This window comes from Diadema setosum, chromosome 19 (assembly GCF_964275005.1).
Source record: "Diadema setosum chromosome 19, eeDiaSeto1, whole genome shotgun sequence".
Taxonomy (NCBI): domain Eukaryota; kingdom Metazoa; phylum Echinodermata; class Echinoidea; order Diadematoida; family Diadematidae; genus Diadema; species Diadema setosum.
The window spans coordinates 2,691,014-2,717,131 of NC_092703.1; the positions used below are offsets into that span (position 1 = coordinate 2,691,014).

The 26,118-nt window shown below is 39.0% G+C and overlaps 1 protein-coding gene across 1 annotated transcript; it reads right to left on the reverse strand.

Moving 5' to 3' along the window:
• Nucleotides 1-459: 459 nt before the first annotated feature.
• LOC140242891 (uncharacterized) lies at nucleotides 460-24,396 on the reverse strand. The gene is made up of 23 exons (XM_072322638.1): nucleotides 24,148-24,396; nucleotides 17,751-17,922; nucleotides 16,267-16,346; nucleotides 15,374-15,589; nucleotides 14,686-14,895; nucleotides 14,390-14,483; nucleotides 13,319-13,583; nucleotides 12,510-12,711; nucleotides 11,812-11,903; nucleotides 10,706-10,852; nucleotides 9,945-10,065; nucleotides 9,331-9,470; nucleotides 8,412-8,533; nucleotides 7,899-8,039; nucleotides 7,253-7,608; nucleotides 6,250-6,570; nucleotides 5,371-5,508; nucleotides 4,218-4,326; nucleotides 3,407-3,498; nucleotides 2,897-3,124; nucleotides 2,231-2,299; nucleotides 1,390-1,578; nucleotides 460-717 (listed from the first exon to the last, which is right to left on the reverse strand). Exons 1-23 carry the CDS (start codon nucleotides 24,394-24,396, stop codon nucleotides 460-462), a joined length of 4,011 nt encoding a protein of 1,336 aa, XP_072178739.1.
• Between the last annotated feature and the right edge of the window lie 1,722 nt (nucleotides 24,397-26,118).

The following is a 26,118-nucleotide window of genomic DNA, read 5'->3' on the forward strand; positions in this document are numbered from 1 at the left end:
GGCATTTGATACCACAGTTACTGATACAACTTTATACACAATTGTCATACAAGTCTACAGTGATCGAATAGATAACTTTTGCGTGCACTCCCTTTATAACAAACAGGTTTATATCGACATTTTGTTCTAAACAAGTAATAAGTCATGTCCTATAATTATCATGTATATCTTTATCCACTTCATTTTGTTCGGCTGTAAAGAAATTAGATATAACGAAAGAAAACTGCATGTCCCGAGGACTTCGTTATAACGGGGGCGGCCTGGAGTTATTGTGATAAGCAGATTTTAATTACATCAACTTAAATCAAGCGCACGCTCAAAAAGACACACATGCACACGCACACGCGCATGCGCGCACACAAACACACACACACACACACACATACGTACACAAAGCATGCACATAGTAATGGAACTCATTAAGATTGGACGCAGTGATCGAGTCAATTTAAATCGATCTTACGATTCTTCGTCTAACTTTACCCCGCCATGTTTAAGCAACGCGTCTATCTTCTTCTCCATCCGATCAAATCGATCCTTCAAACTCTTCTGTTCCGATCGCACGTGCGATATCTCTGCGTCTCTGCCGGCCTGCTTTGCGATCTCATCGTTCACAGTACCGCCAATGGCTTCTACTTTGCTATCGATCCGCTTCAGACGATATTTCAGATTAGTGAAGAGCTGATCAGTCGTAACCGTTTCATGCATGACGTCGCCCTGGATGAGAAATGTAATTTTGACGATGGTTTGTAGAATCCCACAATCGTGAAATATTCTGTAGTCTGCGTTATTATTCTGTGAAATTGAAGATTTTAAATAGTCCTTGTATAGTTTAATTTACTAATGTAAATGAATATGGAATGAATGACGTATTAAGACATATGTTCTTTCGTACTTTATAATTTTGCTTTGTCATCCGTTTTAACATTTGAAAGCATACTTGTCTCTCTTATATGTATTAACAAAACGGAATAAAAACAAAAGGTCAGTTCTACAATAGTGCTGTAAGACACGTTATATTAGTGATTACACTCCAATGAGTTGGTTTCAACGAATAAAATGTGATCAAATTATACCATGCTAATAATGAAAAATGCATAATAACCCAACAACAACAACAACAAATGGGAAACCTGGAATGTCAAAACTTGAGATATTTCTCAAGAAAGTGATACCGTCCAAGATTGAATATGCATATCTATTGGGTGTCGATGTCAGTCAACACAAGATTCTTTTAGCCCACACCTATTTCTTTTTTAAGATAAAATCTTTCACTTCAAATTGTTATAAATATGCTGGGATACTTTCTTTGCCATCTGGGATGATTGTTATGCTTTCAACATAGAGCCTACAAACCAATGACAGTGTTAACCGCCCAGCTCGACTCACCCGTGCTTGGTTCTTGATGCAGATCTTGGAAGCCTGACGTAACACATGTTTGTCACCGGTGAGGGCGCGGTACCACTTCTCTAACCAAGCGAGGCGCGCTCGATTCACGTAGAAACGTTGACGCCGGATAACGGCCGACCGCCAAATAAAGATTGGGAGAGCTTGCTGGACTTCCATCACCAATTCCACCTGTTGACGAAACCATGAATAATTACAGAAGCTCTACCGTTATAGTCTCGAATCAAGCTTTATTCATGCCACATATCTTGACATTTGCAAAAGGGATATGCTATGACCTTTAAAGCTTGGCTTTTACAATTGCTCTATAGCCATTATAGCAGAAATAGAAATCTGATGATGGCAGTCCGTTTCAGGTTTTGTATACTTCAAAGATTCTTCTTATTTTGTAAATTATCTATAGCCTTTCAAATTACTCATTACCACGATAAAAGTCATTCTTTTAGATACTCCTTTCCGCCAACAAAACCTGGCAAGTGCCGCACTTTTGGCAAAAGGGTGTATCTGCAGGTACACTATACAAAATCCCTTCTGTTGCCTGTTTTCTATAATGATTATGGCAGAAGGGTGTATCTACATATGCATCCTCTTGCCATCAAATTTTACCCCACAGTGTGAAAATGGCTCAAGATGGCTACTTTTATGTAAGAAACAATAACAGCAACAACAAAATATAAAACATATTTGAAAGATGACACTGGCCTTTGCCATGATTATCATGGTCAAGTTGTAGCGCCCGGTTCAAGTTTGAAATTCACGATGCGACTGTTTGAAAAATCAGTGACTGACGAGCAACTTTAGAAAGGAAAATGAGTATACATACCTGCATCGCAAGACGATGTAACTTGGCCTTCTCTTGGATGGCATGAATATCATCTACCGCCAGACCGACCTGAAAGATCACGTGCGTACATAATGATAACATGTTTTATCTAAAAACTAAGTAGTGTTATAATGATACTTCGAACTATACCGCCACCTGCCAGTCATGTCAGTTGTCCTGAAAACGTGACAGGGGAGAGTTGCTCTGGTTGAGACCAGGCTCGTTTTGCTCAAAACGCTTGAATTTACTCGCTCGCTCATCTCATGTGCAGTAGGGCCTATTTCTTTGCCCATCTACAGACAGACATATATGGTCAAGTGGATAAGGCTCTAGAGCCTCAGAAATGAGATCAGTGGTTAGAATCTTGCCAAGTGCTTACATCTTTGGACAAGACGTTTCACCCATGATTGCTTGTCTTAACGTAAGTGCACAATAGGTATCACTTAACTTCGGATATTAGTATAATACAAGACTCCTTGGAAAAACTGCTATCACTGAAGAGGCAACATTCAAATCCACGAAATAGTACAAAAAATAATAATCAATGTATCTGTATAATTATGTTTGAGCAGTCATTAATTTTCAGAGGATGAATAGAAACGGATTTATACGTATTATAGATGCCGTCTCCATGCAGCAATATCATTTTTTTTTCTCCAAACTTACCAGAAGATTCATGATGAGGATTGACATGATAACAAGAAAGAGAGTGAAAATGACGTAGGTGATGCTCTGGTAGAAGACGGAAGTCAAGAAGAAGTCTTCCTCGCCATCCGCTAACGTGTTTTCCGTGTTCAGGTAGTTCTGACTGTGGAAGATGTTCCCAAAATCCAGCTCGCCAATCATCATGACGAAAGTCTTGGCGAAAGAATATTCGATCCGATGGAATGGTTGCTACAGCGGGAGAGAAAAAAAAAAGGTTTTTATGTAGCATGTATATACAATTCTATTCTGGGCAGATGGGTATACGGACCCTGTGGGGAAGATACTTTGATAAATCTAGTGAGCACAAACAAAAAATAGGTGAAGCAAAGTACATGTAATCGTTTTATTTTGAAAACGTAAAGGCCTACATGTCCCTGTATAATGATATGGCAGGTGACATGGCATACGAGAAACATATAAAAATAATTTCGAGCGTTATTTGTCGCTGGCATATTGCCTCTCATTGGTTACCTGGTTCATCAGAAGGGTGTAAAAGGCGAGAGCGAAAGCCACGACGAAGAGAATTAGCACCAGAACGAACTTCATGAAGGTACGGACAATATCTGAAAAGAAAAAAAAAAATATCGTCTGTCATTAACAATCATAAAACATTATGATAGACTGGAAATTGAAAATATAACGCTGGTCTGAGGCATGCATTATATAAGTGATGTTCTCCAGGTTCATCTCTTCTTATTGTTATCATTTTCAAACCAAACATATTGAAAAAAAAATAACTTCATAAATCACGTCATATATATTTCGCATTGAAAGATAAATTTCACACACACACACACACACACACACACACAAATAGAGCTGTTTCGCGCAGATATGAGGAATGTTCCTTGATGTAAGAGTTTGCCGTTTTCCATGATATTCATGATGCATGAAGCTGTGTACAGAAAATGTATGTTTAATATGAATACGTATAAACAAATAAAGAATTATATGTATATGTATGTATATATATATATATATATATGTGTGTGTGTGTGTGCGCGCGCTTATATTATAGACAAAATATATGTAAAACTTTATTCATAGATAAGACCTGCTATACTTTTTGCACAAGACCTATTATGTGAGACTATTCTCTTGCCACAAAGATGCCTCTTCCGCTAAGGTCGATATTCATAGAATGATATCATGATGTAAATGCTGAGCTATCGCACGAACACTACTACTACTTCTACTATTATAACCTTACAGAAGACGAGAGTGCCAACATGCATCTTCTAAATGAATTATAATAGTACTCAATTGAGTTTCTCTTTCTCACCTATGAACATGATCACGTAGATTCCGAGCACCGAGAACCGCCGTATGAAGAGAATGAGGTTGATCCACGCAAGGAACACGGCTACCGCCCCACACTGCCACTGCCAGTCCTGTAACGTCAGAGTTGAAAATCAGAAATTATTATACTAAGTAGGACAAAGTTATGGGTGATAGCACTCAACATGGGGCTTTACTAGCACAGAAGAAGAGACACACTGTGAAATGCTTAGTTGTTCTATTTTTTTTTTTAATGCCTATAATATGCGGTATTGGATATGTAACAGTTGTGTCCTCTCTTAACCATTAACCATTAACGTGAGCATAACTGTCAGCTATCTTAAACTCTCCCGCAAGAACACATCCCCCTTTAAAGGCCCCCTGAAATCCAAATGCAAGTTGATTTGTGTTGATTTATGATACCGTCAACATTACTTTTGCGGTGAAACGAATATCTAGAAACATTCCATATATTTTAACGATTTTTTCTTCTATTTTTCTTTAAGTTATTTGGGAACTCTCACAAAAAAATCCTTCCAAACCAATATTCCTAAGATGACCTCATCTGTCAATCATTGCTAAAGTACTGAAATGTTCAACAAAAGACATTGGAATGCACCTTCCCCTCGACTCAGCATAACTTGCATGTTTCTGTGATATAAATGTGACAAACAAAAGGCATGGCGAGGAAACATGCAAGTTATACTGAGTCGAGGGGAAGGTGCATTCCAATGTCTTTTGTTAAACATTTCAGTAACTTTAGCAATGATTGACAGATAAGGTCATCTGAGGAATATTGATTTGGAAGGCTTTTTCGAGGGCGTTCCTAAGTAATCTGAAGAAAAATAGAAGACAAAATCGTTAAATATATATGGAATGTTTCTAGATATTCGTTTCACCGCAAAAGTGATGTTCAGGGTATCATAAATCAACACAAATCAACATGCATTTGGATTTCAGGGGCCCTTTAATCTTTCGTCGCTTTAGGAAAATAAAACCTTGTCGAAGTGGAAATGAATACAATCCAGATATCTGCTTCTTGATCTAAGAGCTGTTGTGACAGACAGGGTTTGTGCATGACTTTTTAAGATGTCGTTTGCCACTCTGTTTCGCCCAAAAAATCTGAAAAACGGGTACGGATTGGGAAACCCCCCTACCAGTCGTATGCTTATTCCGTTGTAGTATTGAACCCGGCTCAGAGGAAGGACGAGTAGAATGGCAAGAATGTAGAGGGACCATTCTATCAGATTACCAAAGCCAAAGTACGATCTGCGTTGAAGGAACAACTGGAAAAGCTGTTTAAAGAAGGACAAGAGAGAAAGAAATAAACTTTTTGATTTATCAAAAAAAAAAGGAAAAAATCATTACAAGGGGAAATGACGACTGGAAACATTGATATTCTCCTGCACAGAATCAAAGATCCAAGTACATTTCGAAATGATCCGATATGAAGAAAAAAGAGCAGTACTAGAACTTGACTTGTCTACGCCAATAAATGTTTGAAATGAGAGGATGTATGAACAGTCATACCATGTTCATATCTCGCAGAATGAAAACTATAAAAGTTATCGGTGCTGAACACTCCAAACGTCATTGCATTCTGCGATAACCCTCTAAAGACCAAGACCTAAAAATATCAATATCACCTTACTGTAATATAGCTCTACTCAGACAGGATGAGTTAAGCAAGGTCAGCAATCAGTGATTAGTGTATGTTCTGTGCCCACTGATTTATGTTAAAATGTTATTTCGTCAAAACACTTTCAAACAGATGCTACACACATTGCTGCGTTGTTTATGCAAGGAATCTGTATCACAACTATCCCCACAATTATGAATAACTGGTTACTGACCAGCGACTAACAATTCAACCGTTTTAATAATTTTTTTTTTAATGCGAAGCAATGTCTTTTCTTTAATATGGTACTACCGTAAAGTATAAAGGACGCTTGCACTGATGTAGCATCCAGTCATGTTTAATTCTTTGTTTTTGTAAGAGCATGGAAACGATACGATGAATCTTTTCACAAGCTTACTTCGCGAATGACATTGATGATGGCAAGTATAAGTATAATCCAGTCGCCAATACGGCCGAAAAAGAAGAGTGTGGCCTCGGAAAACTCTCCCACCCAGCGCTCCTCGCCGTTTGTGAACCACGTCACACCATCGGTGGCGTTGGCGAAGCGCACATAGTAACTTGGCGGAACGACGAGGACGTAACCCGTGAGCATGGCCACGAAGAGAAAGTAGAACACCAGAGAGGCCCAGAAGAAGAATCGTCCCACTTTGCTCCACTTGTGATTGAGGAGGCTAGCCACCAATGGGTGAGATAGCAGATTAGTCCGCTGGGCAGAGACCTGTGACGAAACATCTAAAACTTTTTAGTAAACCGATTTTAATAGCTTATGACTATTCAAAAATGTCACAGACATACACTTTTCCGAAGTACATGATATAAGATAACACCACCTTTAAAAGTGACTATGTGATGACTTTCACTCTCTGTTGATTTTGACTCTTCTTACCTGTAGCTTCAAAACACATAATATCGACATCCGTGCAATATTGTGTCGAATGGCTGTAGATCAGAGTTACCTTTAAGCTAAACAACAAATAAGCTAATAAATGTTACAACATTTAAAATGAAATCCTGAACTTTCTTAATGTGAATCGAACTGAATAGGCTAAAACAAAGTGACAAGAAATAAATCGAGCTGGGCTGCCTTGAAAAAAAATTAAACCAAACTGAACTGATCTTATAACTTGATTTAAAGTGTCCGGAATTGATATGACTGAACTAGAAGGAACCAAACTATCAAATTATATGGACAGACAGAAACTAATCAAGGCTGATTTGACGCTTGACATATTCTGTGTGACCATGAACACTCAAATTGCCCAATGTAAATTGGAACTTAGCCTGAATTTTCAGGAATTTTCGACGACTGGACGAGTTTTCATCGCAAGCTTTATCGTCATTCTGAGTCTGACGGTAGCCTGACGGCAGCCTGTCATAAACTGAGGCTTTTGATATCTCACCATAATATTGAGAGGATGACTGAGTGCAATGTCCTTGGAGATTGTCGTATACGGTGTCGCGTCGACCTTCAGATGTCCTCTGGAGTCATACTGGTCTGTCGTTGTCGACTCCTCCTTGTCATCAGATACCGAGGTGGTCTTCTTGACGTCGTCATCTGTATCGTTCGTAGTCGTTTTGCCGTTCGGTTCAGAGATAAAGGATGTCTCCGCTTGTTTAAGTTCGCCGCTGCCGATAGAATCGTCAGGGTCTACAACGAAAGCGTCGTTCTGGTGTTTCGCATCTTCCTTGTTTTCCTCATCGTCCTTTTCTTCTTCCTCTTCATCATCATCATCATCATCATCTTCGTCCTCTTCGTCTAATGGAAGATACATAATTACTGACAATGTCGACTGCGTTATCATAAGACAGTATCATCCACAGTGGGTATTTCATACGGCATGTAAGAAATAATGCTTTGTATTACTGGTCGGCATCGTTGTATAGCTGTTTCTAGAAACCTTCTAGAAGTTGGCTTGTTGGAAGTTATTGAAGTATCAAATACCATAATTATATTATTGATTTTCAGGAAATGGACATTTTGAATTTTGAAAATAATAGCCAGGAGCGTGAAGGTTCAACCAACTTGACAACATATATGTTTCTCACCGTCAGAATCCTTTGGTCTCTCCCACTTGGAGAACGAATCCTCCAGGAGCTCGTAGTAGAACTCCACCCAGTAATCGGCATCGTTCGGCCGCACCTCGGGATTTCGCCGAACGCAACGGTCCATCACTCGCTCGGCTATTTCTGTTACATTTATTTTTTGAAAGAGATAGACAAGAAAACAGATAAGACAAGTGGAACTCTACTCTCAAATAATAATTAAATTTTCTGTGGTTGAATGTCTTCAATAAATTATCACTTCTACAATATAGCACTCACTCAACAAGGTAATCGATTGTGACGTACATTATCATTGTTCAATCAGCAGCTCAGCCATTCAGCTAATTACTTTAATCGGACGTCAGTATGGTCAGTGTGAAAGGTAGCCAGCAGAATCTAGATGAAACAGGAGCAACAATTTGCATGGAAAGTCGATGGAAACCACAAGTCGCAAACTACGCCTGTCAGAATGATCATGCAACTATGAGGTAGTTTTCGATAAGGAAGAGCGTATACCTGGCATTGTTTTAATGAGTTTTCTCATAGGCGTTGTCCTCTCGCCCGTTTCCTGGTCTGAGCTGCAGACGGACATCACCTCTTGCCATTTGTCGTGACTAATCAACAGGTTGGCAATGTCCCTGATCCATGACAATAAGGGAGAAATTAGAAATACGATTTCAACGATGCTAATGATAATGGTACCTTAAATAACAATCGTGATAGAGAGAATTACCACGATAATCATCTTAAAACATTCACACATTCAATGGTTGATGTATTGAAAAAAAAACACAGCAATCACTGATACCAATTTCCTGTTATTATCCCCTCACATGTCCCTTTGTTCACCGTGGGTATGATGAACCTGTATGTTCTTAGTAGAGTCGGTCTGGGCGACCATCAGTATAACTGCTCTGAACTAGTCGAGGCCCCAGCATTACCAAAGTATCTATCTAAACCTTTTTTTGCTAATAAGACTATAGTGAGATCTACAAGACTATTATCAGGTATAATATCTTTCTTTCATTTAAGACTATTATCATACATAAGTATGATGAGTTATAGATAGCATAACACACTTTCCGAAAATTGAGAACAAGAATGTAATCTTATGAGCTGTTCAAAATTAATACCAAATTGCTCAGCGAAAGGTTGAGTAGATAATAATTTGACAATAGAAATGGCTATAGTATGAGTCCAGGGCCCGTTTAATCAAAAGATATAATCGATTGTAAATTCCCTTACAACACAGGCTGCCATAGACTTATGATAGAAATCAATAACTAATTATAACTCTTCATAAAACAGGGCCCAGGCAAGTCAGCCTACGTTTCATTACAAAGAGAATATGCCAAATTGGACAGCGATTCCGTGGTCCCGGTTAGATTGATATTTGTTACATTTGATCAAATATTATTGCTTTTCCTACACGTACTCATGCCCGTTGTCGATGGCGTGGTCGAGGCAGTTCAGCCCATGTTTGTCTCGGAGAAGAATGTCGGCATTTTCGCTGTAGACGAGGAGTTTGACCATGTCGGTGTGACCGTTTTTACACGCGAGATGAAGAGGTGTCATCTATGAAAAATATTGTAGTTCTTAGCACGTAATCATTTTCACATCAACAATTAACATATGATTTCAATTTCTTGATTATGATGACACATTTGAATGTACATTTTTTCGTAATATACAAGATATAACACGACGATTTTACACCCTCCAAATAAACAGAAAATGTAAATACAATCGCCTCACGATACCATTAGCAAAACACGAACGATTTTTTTTTAAATTAATTTCCAAAATCTCTCCTTTGTCACAGTTTTGGTACACTGAACAATACTCTGCTGAAGTTGACCTTTTCCCTGTTCCCTGAGTTAAAGGTATTCGTTAGCTAACGTCGTCAATTTTGTGCAAATTCTAATTCATAATGAAATCTGTAATTATTCAATTGATAATATAGTCGAGTGTCCTCACTTCTCTCACCTCCCCCCCCCCTCAAAAAAAAAGAGAGAAAAGAATAAAGAGGAGACAGGAAGAGTAAAATACCTTTAACATGTCGTCAGCGTTGATGTTAGCTTTTGACTTTAGGAGCAGATTTACTGTACGGATCCAGCCGTTGGCGGCAGCATAGTGAAGAGGTGTTCGTTCGTTTCCACTCTCAAAATTCCTGCAGTGAAAGATAGAATCGTGTTTAAAAACATCTGAAGCTGCAAAAGAAGTCGGATATCATCATGATATTGACTATTATTGGTAGAAGTTGCCTCCAATCCATTTTATCAGGCCGAACTTCGAGGTGGGTGAGATCGAGCATGTACGAAATGGTAAGCAGTTAATGATGCAAATAGACTATGTCATAGATTCAGTGTGTAAGATCTTGAATTTGAATCGCCACAACCCCATCTGTCAACTGAAGTTATAGTCATCTCATCTCACGATTAAAATAATGAAAAAAAAGATGACCTCATGTTCCAACAGATGCAAATCCTTGCTAAATTTAAGTTCCTCATGTTTTCTTGAAATCAGTAACTAACAATCCCGATTCGATCAAACTTGAAAGGTTAACTTTGACTACTCCCGAGGAAAATAGACATAAAATGAATCAGAATCCCGTTTCAATAACAAGGTACGGTAGTTGTTATAAGGTACTGAAATCATCGCATCTGATTGGCTGAAAGTGAATTTGTCAAACAAATGTGGCAGTACTATAACTGACAACAACTTATATGAAACGGGAATGGCAGCGTTTTTTGTTCTGTTCCTTGTTTCGAGGCTTGTATGACATTGGCATCTTGCATCTTGTCACTCACTCGTCGTTCACTCTGGCCTTTGCCTTGATGAGCTCCTGGACCGTGATGTCGTGTCCGGCTTCTGCGGCGTGATGGAGCGGAGTGTTGCCGTCATCGTCGCAGTCATCGACCACCTCCCGTTTCCATCGAATGAGAGCTACCACGGTTCTGCAGCAGAGAACGGGGAAAGAAGAATGAGGGAGGAAAAAGTGGGAAATTAGGGGTGAAGGTGATAGGCGGAGTTAGAGACACAGGAGACAGAGGAAAGATATAGAAACGGAGAGTGATGTTTAGGAGAGGGGGGGGGGAGATGGAGTGATAGATGGGAATATATAATTTATGTAGGAGAATAAAAGGTGTCCCATTAGATGATGTATAGGCGATTATACGTTAAAACTTTAACGCCTCCCTTAGGACGAGTAACGAGCATTTATTTATTTTTTCTTTTCATTTCATGTATTGGTTTCTGCAACTTTTTCATGGACGAAATCTCAGAAAGAAAATACATTTCCAAAATATGATACTAAACATGCAAAATGTACGTTTTAGATTTGTGATACAAACGATGGGATAGGCATAAAAAGAAAAAAAACGTGAAAGCAAAAAAAAAAAAAGGAAAAAATGTAGATAATCTGTGTTTACTTTCTTAATACATGAGGCGTAGGTGCATGTACATGAGGGGCTAGAGACGGGGGAGGGCGGATGGAGATTGCTTGATAATAAAGTGAGTTTTAAAGCTTTTATACTATGCTTAGGGTAAAATGTATTCAATTCGTTACATATTGATTTTATTCATAGGCTAAAGTAATATATATATTTTTTTATTTTTATTTTAAAGAAGTTAGGAGGCTTATATGCCTGAGGAAATTCTGCAAGGAGTTCAATTTGCCGGAACCGTGAAGTCTGAGGACTGTTGATGCGCTAGCAATATCCTGTGATGATTGAAGTGGATATTGTTGCATGTATGTGTTGGGTGTATATGCAAGTGATCTTTGAGTGACGAAAAATTGTAAAATGCTGAGGGAAGCATTTTTTAATGATAATAAACATAGCATAACTTTTGCTGTTTTAGTGAGCACTTATGATAATATACATTTGGTAGTAAATTTGATTCCAGTTGGACTCACTCAGTGTGTCCGTTCTTCGATGCGCCTTGGATGAATTTTGTGATGTCGTCATCGCTCATGCCATGTAGTTTGCGGCCTTGGTGAAGAAGTAGCTAAATCAAAGAGAGAAAAACGAATGCAAAGCATCTACGATTAAAGTTTTTGCCCTTTACTGCCAGAATTCGTGGAACTTTACGTATTCCAAGCGATCGAGGTATTAAAAGTATCCCAATGAAGGTCATATGCCTTATATATATCTTTTGCTGATCAGATGGATATCCTATCAATTTCTCTTCGAAGTGGCACAGAATAAAATAATAAACAAATAAGAATCCCTAAAATTGTGCAATCCCCATCTAGTACAGGGCAAATCTAAATGAAGAAAACGGAAGGAGAGTGGACTGGTGGAAAAGAAAAGAGAAAAGGAAGGCGTGATAGCGAGAGAAAAGGAGGACGGGGACAAGGGAAAAGGAAGAAAACACGGGAAAGGAAAGAAGAGGAATGTAAACAAGAACAAAGAAAAAAAAGACTTGAAATGAAGAGGCATGAGAAGAAGAAGATGTGCACGATGAAACAGAGGCAACTGTAAAGATATAGGAAAAAGAATGGGTAGAGGGGAAGTATCAGGAAAGGCACCATTGATTTGGTGAGAAAAAGTAACGAAGAAATACAATTAAGGTATTACGCTAGAAAAGCACGACAGATAACACACGACCTACCTGCAAAGTATCGGCCTTGTTCTCTTCTGCCGCCCACTTGAGTAGCTCGGCGGCGGCGTCCTGGTTGTCTTTGGCGTTCGTGCTCGTGTCCAGGTTGCGCTGGTAATCGAGCAGGGCGATAATGGTGTCAAAGCTTTTGGAGTTGGCCGCCGTCTGGAGAGGTGTCAGACCCTCGTCGTCTGCTAGGCTCATGATTGCCCCCCTGAGAGAAAGAGAGAGAAGAAAAAAATCCAAGTTACGTAATGTGTTCAAATTTTTCATAGTTCAAACGATTTTGCAATATTTGAAAGAATAAATACAATACGTCCAAAAGAATACAATCGATTTTCGCATTGATAACTTTCAAAATGATTGATTCGTCTAAATGCTATTTCAGGGAACGAAACTTCTTTCCAACATTTTGCAGTAAGCCCCAGTCAATTCGGTTAAGTAAAAGAGAATTATGGATTGTTGTAAAGCATGTCATGGGCCTGTTTCTTCCAAGTTCAGCACTCGGATGCTCTTGGAACTGTGAACACAATGGACAGAACTTGGAGGGAAGGGATTCCCGACTCGCTGTACAAATATCCTCATTCCTCTTCGACCACTGAAGCAAATCGGATGGTGTTTTGTGTAGGATGTGGGTAATAAGTTACATTGTCATACCCTGAAATTGTATTTGGATTGACGCACTATTTTCATAGTTATTGTTACAGACGATCCCGTTGTATTTTTTTAGACTTACGGTAGAAGAAAGTAAGCTTTGTTTTGCTGAAGAATGATGGACAGCATAAATCTTTCACACCTTTGGGCGGATATTCGACACTTACTTTTCGATCAAATATTCAGCAACTTGTTGATGGTTGTTTGCGCATGCAAAATGCAGTGGGGATAGATAGTCCCAGTTTTGGACGTTAATTTTCGCGCCCTTTTCACATAACATCTTGACCATTTCCAGACGGCCGACAATACAGGCTTCGTGGAGGGGAGTGTTGTCGTTTTCGCCGCCGTAGTTGAGCACATCTTCGTCATCGGAATCGGAATCGTCATCGTCCTTTTCTTCATTGTCTATTTCGTCACGCTGCCCAGTTCCCACTGTACAAAAAAAAAAGACTAACAGTTCTATTTTTTTTTTTTTTTGCTTTAGCTTTAGGAAAACATACATCGAAGCACACTCCATACGCGCATGTGCACACGCACAGATATATATATTCAACAGATATATACCTATTACATTATTATATATACCTATTCATCTTAATTGAAATGATAGGAAAGCGTCTTTCGGTCATGTCTCCGCCTGCTCTATATAGCATTAGATCAATAAGATCACATATTATTCCTTAGCAATACCGGATGCACTGCATGAGTGAAGAATGTCAGCACTGCCAGTATAAGGAAGAGAGAGGGAGATCGGATTTTTTTTTTTATTTATTCTTTAACATTTCATGTTTCACCAAATTAAATCGCTGTTTATTTATTTATTTTTTTTTTGTTCTGTCACTTAAGCTATTTTTGTAACATTGATTCGCTTTGTGCATATATTTCCCTTATTGGTTTATTATGCTTTTTTTTTTTTCAAAGTATCCCTTGCGGTTATCCAACAGCCTTCCAACATAATCCACTGAACAATATTTACTACAAACAACATAACAGCATGATAATTAAAGACACATACACATAATTAAAAAACAAGATATGAAAAGATAAAAACTAGGCCTCAATACAATCATTATAATTTTTCCCGGTGGGGAGGCAATAATTATTACTCACAGAGATATCATTTTCTATTCATATTCAAAAAAAAAATTGGCAGCAGTAACCACTGCATTTCAATTCAGAAAGAAAGAAATGAAAGGAAGAAAAAGACCTAGGGCCTGTGCCTAGTCTGTCGACCTCACCGTGTTCCAGAGCGAGTTGGACTAGGTCCTTGTGCCCATATCTCACTGCCTCGTGAATCGGCGCTACAACGTTCTGGTTGGTTTCTACCAGCAGCTGGGAGTGAAAGATAGCATGAAATTTTTCTGCTTGCAGTTATCCATGTAATTCAACAGTAGTAACCATTCTATTAATATGTTTCATACTTTAGATGTAACATACACAATGATAAATACATACATGCATATACATATATCATATATCATAAGAGATGGGGAGGGATAGAGAGTAAGAGATACAGAATTAATGACAATCTCACCTCGGACAAGCATTTTTCCTGCTTCCCCTTCTCGATGATTCTGCGAGCGACCTTTTTGTTGCCCTCCCTGAGGGCGAAATGGAGCGGGGTGTCGAAGTTGTCGTCCCACACGTTCAGTTTGGCGCCTTTGTTGATGAGCATGAGTGCGACGTCCGTCTTCCCGTAGAAGCAGGCGGCAAGGAGGGCCGTAATGCCGCGTTGGTCCTCGCACTATGATGGTGCACCGTGAGCCAGGTCGTGTGTAGAACACGTTGCAAAGTAAAAGTAAAGCTTAAGTGATAACAGAATTACTGGACAGTTATTTTTCGCAGCTTTAGCAGAGACAACGAGAGTGTTATATTTGTTGACACAAAAGCTGCTGTGGTTGTATTCGTAATGGCAGCTGAATTTACAAAACAACGTCAAAACAACGTTTGACATTGATGGTGAACACCGGAGCTTAAGAAAATTCTGAAGTAATGATGGCATTTCCGAACAGCTAAATTGTCTTTTTCTTTATCAAGGACCATGGGAATGTTAGCTATCGACACATATGCTGGACATGTGGTTGCATTCTGATAGCAGCATTCAGGCAAATCAATGCTTATTATTGTTAGGGCCTACGTTGTACACATCAAAGCTAATGTTTTATTCCTTTTTGATGTTACAGGAGGGAAAAAATTTATTAGCAAGGTTATGGCCTACATACCTCAATATCTATAGCTTCACTCTCCAGCAGATGACTCGCCGTTTCGGAGTTCCCGAGCGAAGCGGCTATATAAAGTGGAGTGCGCCCTCTGTTGTCTTGGGCATTTACTTCTGCCCCACCGTTCACGAGGATCCTCGTAACACTGTCGCTTGGCGCTTTTGACATCCTCCGCTTTGCCCCTTCTGGAAGCTTCGAGAGCCTCTTCCCGACTTCAGACTGCGAAGAGGAATGATTTTGTTAGCATAATAGTTACAGATTCGAAGTATACTTCCGGGCCTTAGATCATACGAATCATAGCTATCATCACTATTCTTATCATTAATACATCACTGGTTAGAAGCATTTTCGTTGCAATGATGATAGCAGAAGTATCATTTTCATCATCATCCCCCAAAACAACAACAACAACAACAACAACAAAACAACAACAACAACAAAACAAAAAAGCACATACGCACACACACACACAAACACACAAGAAACTGAATTTGGATATTTTTTATTATGTTTTTTTCTTTCGTGAAGAATAAGCATGTATCGATGGTCCATCACTAATGTATATTTTCGTTCCCTTTTCGTGAACAACTTTACTGCTCGCTTGCGAATGGCACAATAAGTCATTATGTGCCTTTTCGCGTCGTAATGGGAATGTAACCATAAGTGGAAATTCCTTAACGGACCAGAACGTCACACCCGTCAAAGACGTTGTGTGAATTGTAAACAGAAATTATGGTTATTCTATATATGTTTATTATTATGATAACTATAATATTGTAATTCGATGAGAAGGTACAGACTCAAAATGATAACTATGTGATGTGTTTCAAAATATAACCTAAAAACAAAATGATTAAACGAATATGTAGCTCGTACAGATCCCCCTTTAAGATTACCTTGGTTTGGTCTTTCTCCTTTCTGGCTGCTGCGGCGAAATGAAGCGGTCGTCTAGAAGCCTCGCCGATGTCATTCACGTCTAGTTTTACGAAATCATTGTTAGGATGAGTTTACTAGGTTGGCAAACAAAATCAATATTGTCATGACAAGTCAAGATATCATTGTTGATTTATAAAGACATACAGAACACGGGATCGGGACGTACAGACTACAGAGGTACAATGTACTAGTTATACTGCGACTTTTATGACCACACAAAAGCAAAGTTGTTGGAATAGGAGGACTGCTGTAACAGAAGGACTTAGAATTGGGGCTTACAGAGGTATAAATATTTTGCTATATACTGATTTATGAAATGAATAATCTTTAATTGAAAAAATATATATATATTGCTAACAGTATACGTAAAAGTGTAAGATACAGTTCAAGAAAAAGTTAAGATATTGTTTTTGCTCATCATCGCTCCAGAATAAAGACTGATGTGAACCTTGACACAAGCCATGTAGATATCATTCGTTATCTACAGAATGTAATCTAAAGAAAATGGGAAGTGTATGAAAAAATGGCAGCAACCTCAAGCTATAAGATAAACGATTTGCTCCATCTCCAAATTGGAATTGACAGATTGTGTACGAATCTGACAGACAGGATCGTAGACATCTTATATAAAAATTGGCCATAAATCTATGACAACCATGTCTTCACATGCCTGTACGAAAATTAGATAATACAGTTATTACCCTATACATGTTACTGTCCTATCGGCTCATAAGCCAAAATACTACAATACATTAAGATAGTGCCTAACTGGCAGACCAATAACATGATCGCATCGTCAACTACCGGTGATATAGACTTTGTGCACTAATGATTGTGTATTTCGTGAAATTATATTTTTATGAAATATGACCACTCTCCAACTATGTTGCTCTGTGTTCATGTGAAACTTCGTCAGATATCTTTGTTGGAAATCCATATTTTCAACAGAATCAGCCTGATCATAGAGTGCTATTTTTTAACGCATCTCTGGACTCTGACCACTTTATCTGTAGGCCCTAATTATGTATTCAAGACAAAGACTAGATGGACATGCTTAGATTCATGAAAGTTGCACAAAGTGAAATAAAAAGCACAATCATTGCACGCTAGCCAGAGAAATGTGTAACACATCTGAAAGTCAGAAATACTGTTTGGTAACAAAGAGACTCTAAAACTCTTTGACAGAAACAAAAAACAACCTACTGATCAATAACAAAAAAATCTAAAGGAATAAGAATACACTACTCATTGTAAATTATTATTGTTATTATTATTATTATTATTATTACTATTATTTTTATTACTATCATTATTATTATTATTATCATTATTATTATTATTATTATTATCATCATCATCATTATTACCATTGGAATACTAGCAATAAACGATGATTTGAGAGAATAACAAAGAGCTTAAATAGGAAAATGGGACATATAGTTACCTGCTCCCCGGTTAACCAGAAGTCTGACCATCTCCACGTTATCACTCTGAGCGGCGTAATGGAGGGCGCTGTAGTTTTTTCCGTCGTGCTCATTGATCTCGTTGTTGACATCATTGTCGTCGAGTTCATTTAGCAGGGCCTGGAGGTTTGCTAGCTGTCCAGAGCGGGCAATCTGCGGATAGGACAATGATCATGATGATGGTGCAATCAGCGAGTGCTTGGGTTTCAAGTGCAAATCTTGTACTGTATAGGCATGGAAGAAAGCCTTACATCTTATTATACTAGTATTATACATCATTACGTTCCTTTTACGTATGCCTACCTCTAACCATTGGGATTACCATTCAATTCAGGGGCAGATTCAGAAATTCCATAGAGGGGGGGGGGGGGCTTCTTTACAAAATTAAAGGGGGCAAAATAGACACTGACGCGATAGGTTATCTTGCCTCATTTCCATTATTGTGCTTCTCAAATTGTTACCCTTTGAGGGTTAGACTATGAATTGTTCTGAAAATTAAAAATATTATACGTATATTACTAGTGAGCAATCTGAATAGGCCTACTACAAGACAATTTCTTGCGTGTATGAGTGATCAATATTTTCATCAGTGGAAAACTTTCACCTTGTAGTGGTGACATCAATCTAAAGATGCATTTCAAAGTAGCTGCAGCATGCATCGTTTCTTCGTTTCATGCAGCACATGAATCATAGCATACTGTTCCGTTTGGGTGTTACTTGAAAGGGGATGCCCCGTCACTGTACAGGCATGCTAACCTGGAAACATTAAACTACACATTACTTGAATATGAGCCCATTCTGAAGCAAATAATTTTCACACAATAATAGACATATAATGTACTCTTAAATGAACCCCACAAGGATTGCAACAATCATCCCCCAGCTTCCCACTGATTCCCACTGATCATTACTAGCCATCCCCTTTAAATGTTAAGGTCTACTTCAGTCATAAGGGGGGGGGGTTCGGTAAGCCTAACAATAGTTGATTTATGAGTTGATATACAATGTAGCTTTACAGCATACTTATTTCAAAACCTATGCCTATTGAATAGTCTGTTCTTCTTATGTTGAAAGCCACCCAGTTATGCTCGGCACAAGTCACAGTGTTTTAAACAGAATGGGTCTCGGCCCCTTGATATAATAAACATGTAACTACGGTGGAGCACTGTTTCCACTGCCGAGGATTGTTATACATGCAAAATTTACACCTCTATGTTGACTTTCACCAATGGCCATAGTTATGCCCTGTGTACATTAAGTTTACGTAGGTGCAGGCCTGCCAGTATTTTGGTGAACAATGATTGTATCCGTTGCTGCATTGTGAATCAAGGGCGTCAAAAACTTTGTCCTTTCGTGCGCAACAAATGACTATACCAGGTATGCAACGGATGACACAGTTCCTTTTTTCCCCTCTCTCTCTCATTCCCACAAAAACCAACGTATATCAAATGCACATAACAATAATTATGATAATGCATTACAAAAAAAAAAAAAAAAAAACACTGGTAGTGAAGGACAAACTCAAAACACTTTGTAAGTTAAAAGTGAAACTGAAAACGCTTTGATTGAAGACCAGGCTGTGTAAAAGAAAACGAAATTTGAACTCCTCGAAGCACTAGTCAATCCCTGTCTCCGTTGTTATCTATAGATTTACACTGACCATTTTCCTTCTCTTTCCTAGAACTCACATCCTGTTTTGGTTTTGTTTTTCTGTTTTGTTTGTTCGTTCGTGTTTTTTTTTTTGTGTGTGGTCTTGTTCCAATGTCCTTTTCATCGTCACCCTCTCTTGACCATCAGCTAAACCTAGGGTGCGTTCGAGCGCTCTAAAGCGAACCAAAGCGTACTGTACCAAACCGTGCCAGTTTTGGAGCGTTCGAGCGCTCTATGTAATAAACGTAACTCACGAGTTTTTTTTAGAAAAGTTCACGCATGTTTGTAGCAAGAATGTCATCCACCTGGCGCTTGAACTACTTACACCTGTCCCGAACAAAGAGAATGATGTCTTTGCATTGTGACGTATGCGCATGCTTTACAACGAACTTTTGATACGCTTTGGTACGCTTTTGGAGCACATCAGGGGGGTGTTTCATCAACGTTTGTCAGCGCTGACAACTTGAATCACCATAGTAACAGTCAGTGACCAGAGCATCTCAGCCAATCAAAACCAAGGATTTTGCTGAAATTGGTCAGCACCGACAGTTGTCAGCGCTGACAAGCGTTGATGAAACACCCCCCTGGGGGGTGTTTCATCAACGTTTGTCAGCGCTAAAAGTTGTCATCGCTGACAATCACCATAGTAACAGTCAGTGACCAGAGCATCTCATCCAATCAAAACCGAGGATTTTGCTGAAATTGTCAGCGCTGACACTTGTCAGCGCTGACAAACGTTGATGAAACACCCCTCGGAAGTGGTCCCTTTTGGCTCGGTACAGTACGGTTCGGTGCACTTTAGGACCGTTCGACTGTTCCTCTGGCGCGGGTACGGTACGGTACGGTACAGTTCGCTTTAGGAGAGCGCTCGAACGCACCCCTAGTGTACCTGTGTTGAGCAAACCATTCCTCGGTAGGCCTATAATAGTACAGTGGAGGTTCATTGATATTGCAATGAAACCGGAACAATAACACAGTCACATGTCGCTTAAAATTAGGCCCCGTAATATACAAATTTAATGTCATTATCAAGTCTTTAGAGGAGACTTTGAGTCACGCGTAAGGAGAGTCACACCCGTTGAGTTTAGCCACTGCAATGAACTTCTCGTGAAGAACAGTATGGCGAAACTAATAGGTGCACGTCACGAGACCGACACCCACGAGTCATACAGCCCACGAGTCATACAGCTCACAAGTCATACAGCCCATGAGTTCGACACTACGCAAAGCCAACAAGGCCCACGAGACCGACACATTGCGCGCCGTGTTGTACCTGTCGAACTCGTGAGCCGTTTTACCTAGTGTCGAACTCATGGGCTTTATTTGCCTAGTGTCGAACTCGTAGGCTGTATGACTCGTGGGTGTCGGTCTAGTGGGATGACTCCAAACTAATCCTGATGAAGTGGTCACATACAGAATATAGCAAAGGCTCACTTTGATAATGTGATATTGTCGCGACCCTGGCAGACTAGGAGATTGTTGAAGAATCAATAACAATCATAATGATACAACATTAACAATAGCAGTAATATTGATGACAAAACTTTACCTGTAATATAAAAAAAAAAAACACTTCTTATTTAAACAAATATCGACATGGCTTTGGCACACTATACAATCCTTGGTTGAAAAACTCATAACATCAAAGATTCTGACATAAACACTTTGCAGGTAGAAATTCTGTACTGCAATGGGTTATTTTCAGTGGCGTTTTAAAACCTGTCACCTTCAGAAAGTAGAATTCAGTCTCAAAATTTTATTTGACTGATCAAAGTTAATGATGGAAGATAGGCTCCTACAGATCCATCCGATATACCGTCCTTACCTATAGGACAATCCTTCAATTTCTATTTAATCATGTACCACTATTCATTCTTGCAAAGTTGCCTTGAAAATAAACCTAATATTATCAACATAAAAATCACAGATCAATATTGTGTGAAATTAACGATCTCTATCATAATGAAGCATTGCTTTCGTCGGTATTGTAATATTCATTAAAAAAAAAAATGTTATAGGAAACTAATACTGGAAGCGCAAACACATTTTAACAGAGTAACTATCAAGAACGCTGTTATCTTATTTACCGGAGACTCCAAGTTCCTGGTTTCACAGACATATCAACATTCCCTGTTCGCTAGTCAGACTTGACAAAACATTTGTGTTACTCTCAATTGTCGCCCCACCCCCCCCCCATAGTCTTTTCAAAGACCGTCACGCTTTTATTTCTGATAATAATTATATTTAGGGGAGAGAGCCGCAGCCTACCACTGGGCTTCCCTCCGTCTTGCCCGTGCTGGCTTGACTGTTAGGCTGCGTTCACATAGAAGTATACTATTCGGGTATTCGGTGCTCGTTTTCGAGGGCACGCGCATAGCTTATATCGAACGACAGGATTTCCTAACACCGGTTCACATTGAAGGGCACTATTCGAAAATGCCGAATAGCATAGAATAGTATAGCATAGCGGGAATCGCGCTTGTTCGATTTTCTTGCAGCATATACCATCTCTCGTTTATGAAATAATGACAATTTGGTCTGGATTTGCCCTTTAGCAAAAATAAGCATGTACATAGACTGACATTCTGATGCAGTTTTAGAAATTATTAATAAGATTGCTGGGATGTAGGAGGAAGAAATCCTCATTGCATGGGATATGGGGAGTTGAAGATGCGGGTGATGGTGTACTGGGTGCCCGAATGGCGAATAGCGAATAACGAATAACGAATAGCGAATACCGTATACTTCTATGTGAACGCAGCCTAACGAACCTCTGCTCCCTTCACTTGCGATTACTCAGTATTACAGAGAAAGGGTCTTTGAAAAAGGCTACTCTCTCCTCTGCTGTTTATGGTGTTGCCTATGTTTAGATACCCATATACTAGTATCGGCGGTGAAATATATACAAAAGTGAGCATTAAGTTACCTTGTTTGTTTGAAAATATACAGAAATCCAATCTAATTTACCTTTTCATCTTGTTTGTTTGAAAATATGCGGTGATCGAATCAAATCAAATCAACCAGTACCAGCGTAGCGGGAAAGGAGTTACAATTGTATAAATCTTGTTTGATGTTATTACTATCGTTGTTGAGTTTTTTTTTTTTTTCTCTCTCTCTCTCTCTTCTGGGGAGGGGGACGGTGGGGTAAGCCTAGACATAAGAATTTATAATTCCGAACTTATTGAACGTCCATGTCCGAAGTTCACATATCAGTTATACGGTTTCTTGTTACATTATTGGCCATAGGTAGGGTGTAAAAAAAAATCAAAAGATACTTAGTACATCATAGGGAAAAATGGTATTCAGTAATACACACAGGAAAATAGAGCATTGTGTGGGCTGTTGTCTTTCTAACTGTATAACATGCCTACGCATACTATAACACGGATGTATACTGAGTAACAAAGGACACGAATTTTTCTTCCTTTCCGCTTGGGTGCATTTCTGATTTCAGTGAGGCCACTTTTTGGGAACTTGTAGCTAGCTGTGCTTGAGTGACCAGTGTTATACAATAATGGTGTTGTTGTATATTACGCCTCCACAACCTGCATGGCCTTCACTTCTAAGGACGAAACGAACGTAAAGGAAGTTGTGGTATCAAAACCCTTTATACACCCTACTATACGCTGTTGTTTTCGCGTACAGATATTTTCGCGAATGAGAAGGTCATAGGCATTTTCACGAGATATTTTCGCGAATTGACACCGACGCTAACGTAAATGCACTATATTATTATGCATTAAGCATACCCATCAGGCATTCTGTGCATTGGCATTGCATGGCTAGCTCAGTTCATATTGCATTACATGCACTTTGTATCTGCTATTAAAAGAGAGGGAACTATTAAAATGTAAAAAGAGCGTACAGACACATACAGATTAACTACAAAGATTGATAGACTGATAGAAAGATAGATGAAAATAACTGAATGAGAGAATCAAAAGACAGAGAGGTAGTGGGTAAATGAGTAAAAACCGATAGAGAGGTATATAGATAGTTAGATATAGATAGTTATATAGAGATAGATAGATAGAGATAGATAGATAGATAGATAGATAGATAGTATAGATAGATAAATTGAACAAAACAGTGCACGAGTTGATATTTTGATAGATGAATAATAGACAGACAGATAGACAGGCAGATTTGTAAATACGTAGGAAAACAGATAAATAAAAGAATAGATGGAAATATACTTCAAGCAGAAGACAGTTACTGAAGGTATGTAGAGAAGTGGATAGCTATACACACACTAGTCACTATATTTCCTCGTATCTTTTACAGACAAATCTCTCTTTCTTTTTTCCGAACAAATTCCAGGGGTTAATGTTCTTTATATAGGACTGAAGCGCAAAGCTGCTCAAAAATGTAAGCATCCTTCACTTCTGTTTGATTCTTTTCTTTTCTTTTTTCGTCACACCTAACCGGGAGCTGACAATAAAGGCATGCTGATACTCTGTCGGTCAAGAATTGGTTGAGTGCAAGCGATCCGCAGTTGCAGTGGCACACCCTTTTACATTATAGAATGATCAGTAAGTTTGGTGAATTTGCTGAAGACAATTCAGAATAAAGTAAAGAAACTTGACTAAAGCCTTGTATACACTTTAATCATCCATGAATATACATTTTGCATATCGCATGAAAAAGAAAAAAATCTACACGCAAAACCCGGCGTGTAATCATTCCAAAGAATAAAACGTGTGAAGATGTAATAATCTCTCAGTTTACCTGCACAATCGATTTTCGCGGTTTCGCCTTCTCTTTCTTCTTGACCGATTTCGCACGACTTGGCGTACTGTCTGCTTCTAAATCATCGCTCCAATCGGACAGATCGATGTCGGAAAGATCGCTGTCCAGCCAGCTATCGTCCAAACTATCGTCCCAGCTATCGTAGTCGTCTGCTCCCTGCGTCAGAGCAGATGTCGGTTGGGACGCTACTTTCATTGACGCCGTCTTCCATTTCGTGGTCGCTGCCATTGCGATCTCGACGTTAACCGATACTGCTGTAGGCTTCGAAAGGAAATCAGTTGCACATTTTGTAGTGCAGGTCTAATGAACAGAAGGAACTTAGTCCAGAGTAGCAGTTCCTGTCCGCCAGCAAGAGGAGCTCCTGCTCGAACAGGATTTGGGACACTTTCCGCATATCACTCCAGGCCTTTAATCGATACAGTCAGGCGAATTCAGCTGTGACGTACTTCCGACATGCCGAATTCTCCACATTTGGTCACCACAAAAATGAGGCAAAGGGAGAATTGGAACTTGTTTATTTTGTGCAGAGTGCCAGAAACGATGTGTTTGCTTGTCTGTTGTATAGTTTTTGTCTATCAAATTGTGAATTGTAGGTTTCACAGCCATACGTAAGGGGTGCTTTAGTTTGGATCGGGTTTGCTTCCCTGTACACGTCCTGCGCCAAAAAGTTTGTACTCTTTTAGGTGCGACATGCCAATGTGGATTAGTGTGTGTTCGAGTTCACATATTCTTCTCTGTAAGATTGAATGCATGTGTAATGAAGGACCTTTGCAAAAAGGTTCTGTAAAGTGACTGTATTAAGTGGCAAGCAAATGTTGTCTAACTTAGAAAGTACAATTAAAACATTTTGTTTAAAAATCTGTGTGTGTGTGTGTGTGTGTGGTTGTTAAGATATCATCAGGGCATGTTTTCTATATTGTGTTTTCGTATTCATTGACTACATTGAAGGTGGGGTGGGAGTAACGGACCGAAAAAAAAAAAAACTTCCGAGCCCACTCCCCCCCCCCCAAAAAAAAAGACGACTTTCTGCCCTGCACTTAAAGCTTTGAAATGTTAGAAGCGCATGTTCAGTGATAAATAAAGTGATGTACCCTCTCTTTCTGCTTCGCCTCCCCCTTCAAAAATTTCAAAACCCTGTCAGTGATGAAGGACTAACCACTCGTGAGGAAAATATAGAGAGGAATGAAAACAGTGAAATAAGTTTGAGGTACAAGATCATCAAAATGTGTATCATTGTTGTAATGTTGATTTCCCACAGCCATTGGACTGCGTGCAGCCTGAGAATATTCTCGACATTAGTCTTCAATTATTCGTTATGCCTCAAAGCTTATTCTAAATAAAATAATGACAACTAAGGGTTTTCCGTCTCATACAGCATTCTCTGTAAATACCTCCCCATCCCCCGAACAAGATTCACCGTAGCACAGCGGTTGTTTTTTTTTTTTTTTTGTGAATTCAATGATGCAGATGAGCCCATTTTCTAGTGCTAAGTCGGGAGAGCTGAATGCTTGCTTTCGATTATCCGTAGAATCGGTAGAAATGAAGCATAATTTCATGCAAATTTTTTCTCAGGCATGCCTTATTCATATTTGACGGGTGAGGTCCCATATGAAAGAAAAAAATATGAGTATTTGGGCTATGACCTTTGTTTTTCGAAAACATAACGTTGAAAGTCTGAAAAATTCATTTAAAGTTACCATTTGCGCGTGCAAATGAAAATTTGGTAGCACCACTGTTCATTGTTCTAGCTCAGTCATGCATAAACGATGAACATTAAGTTGTACATCAAATGAAAGAAGAAAAGTTTATCTTTCCATTGGTGTATATCTCATAAAGAAAATATACGATTTCGATAGTAAAAAGTTGCATGGAAACCCGGTTTCGGTTTTTTTTTTCTGGGACACGCTGTAGAGGCTATGTTCAATGACGTCGTGATAAGGGTGCTGTCAA

Excerpts from the sequence above, each read along its gene's own strand:
- LOC140242891 (XM_072322638.1), bottom strand. The coding sequence starts at position 24,396 with ATGGCAGCGACCACGAAATGGAAGACGGCGTCAATGAAAGTAGCGTCC. Across the intron at positions 13,584-14,389 it reads CCAACTCGCTCTGGAACACG|TGGGAACTGGGCAGCGTGAC; the intron begins GTGAGGTCGACA and ends TTTTTTGTACAG. Across the intron at positions 7,609-7,898 it reads GAGACCAAAGGATTCTGACG|ACGAAGAGGACGAAGATGAT; the intron begins GTGAGAAACATA and ends ATCTTCCATTAG.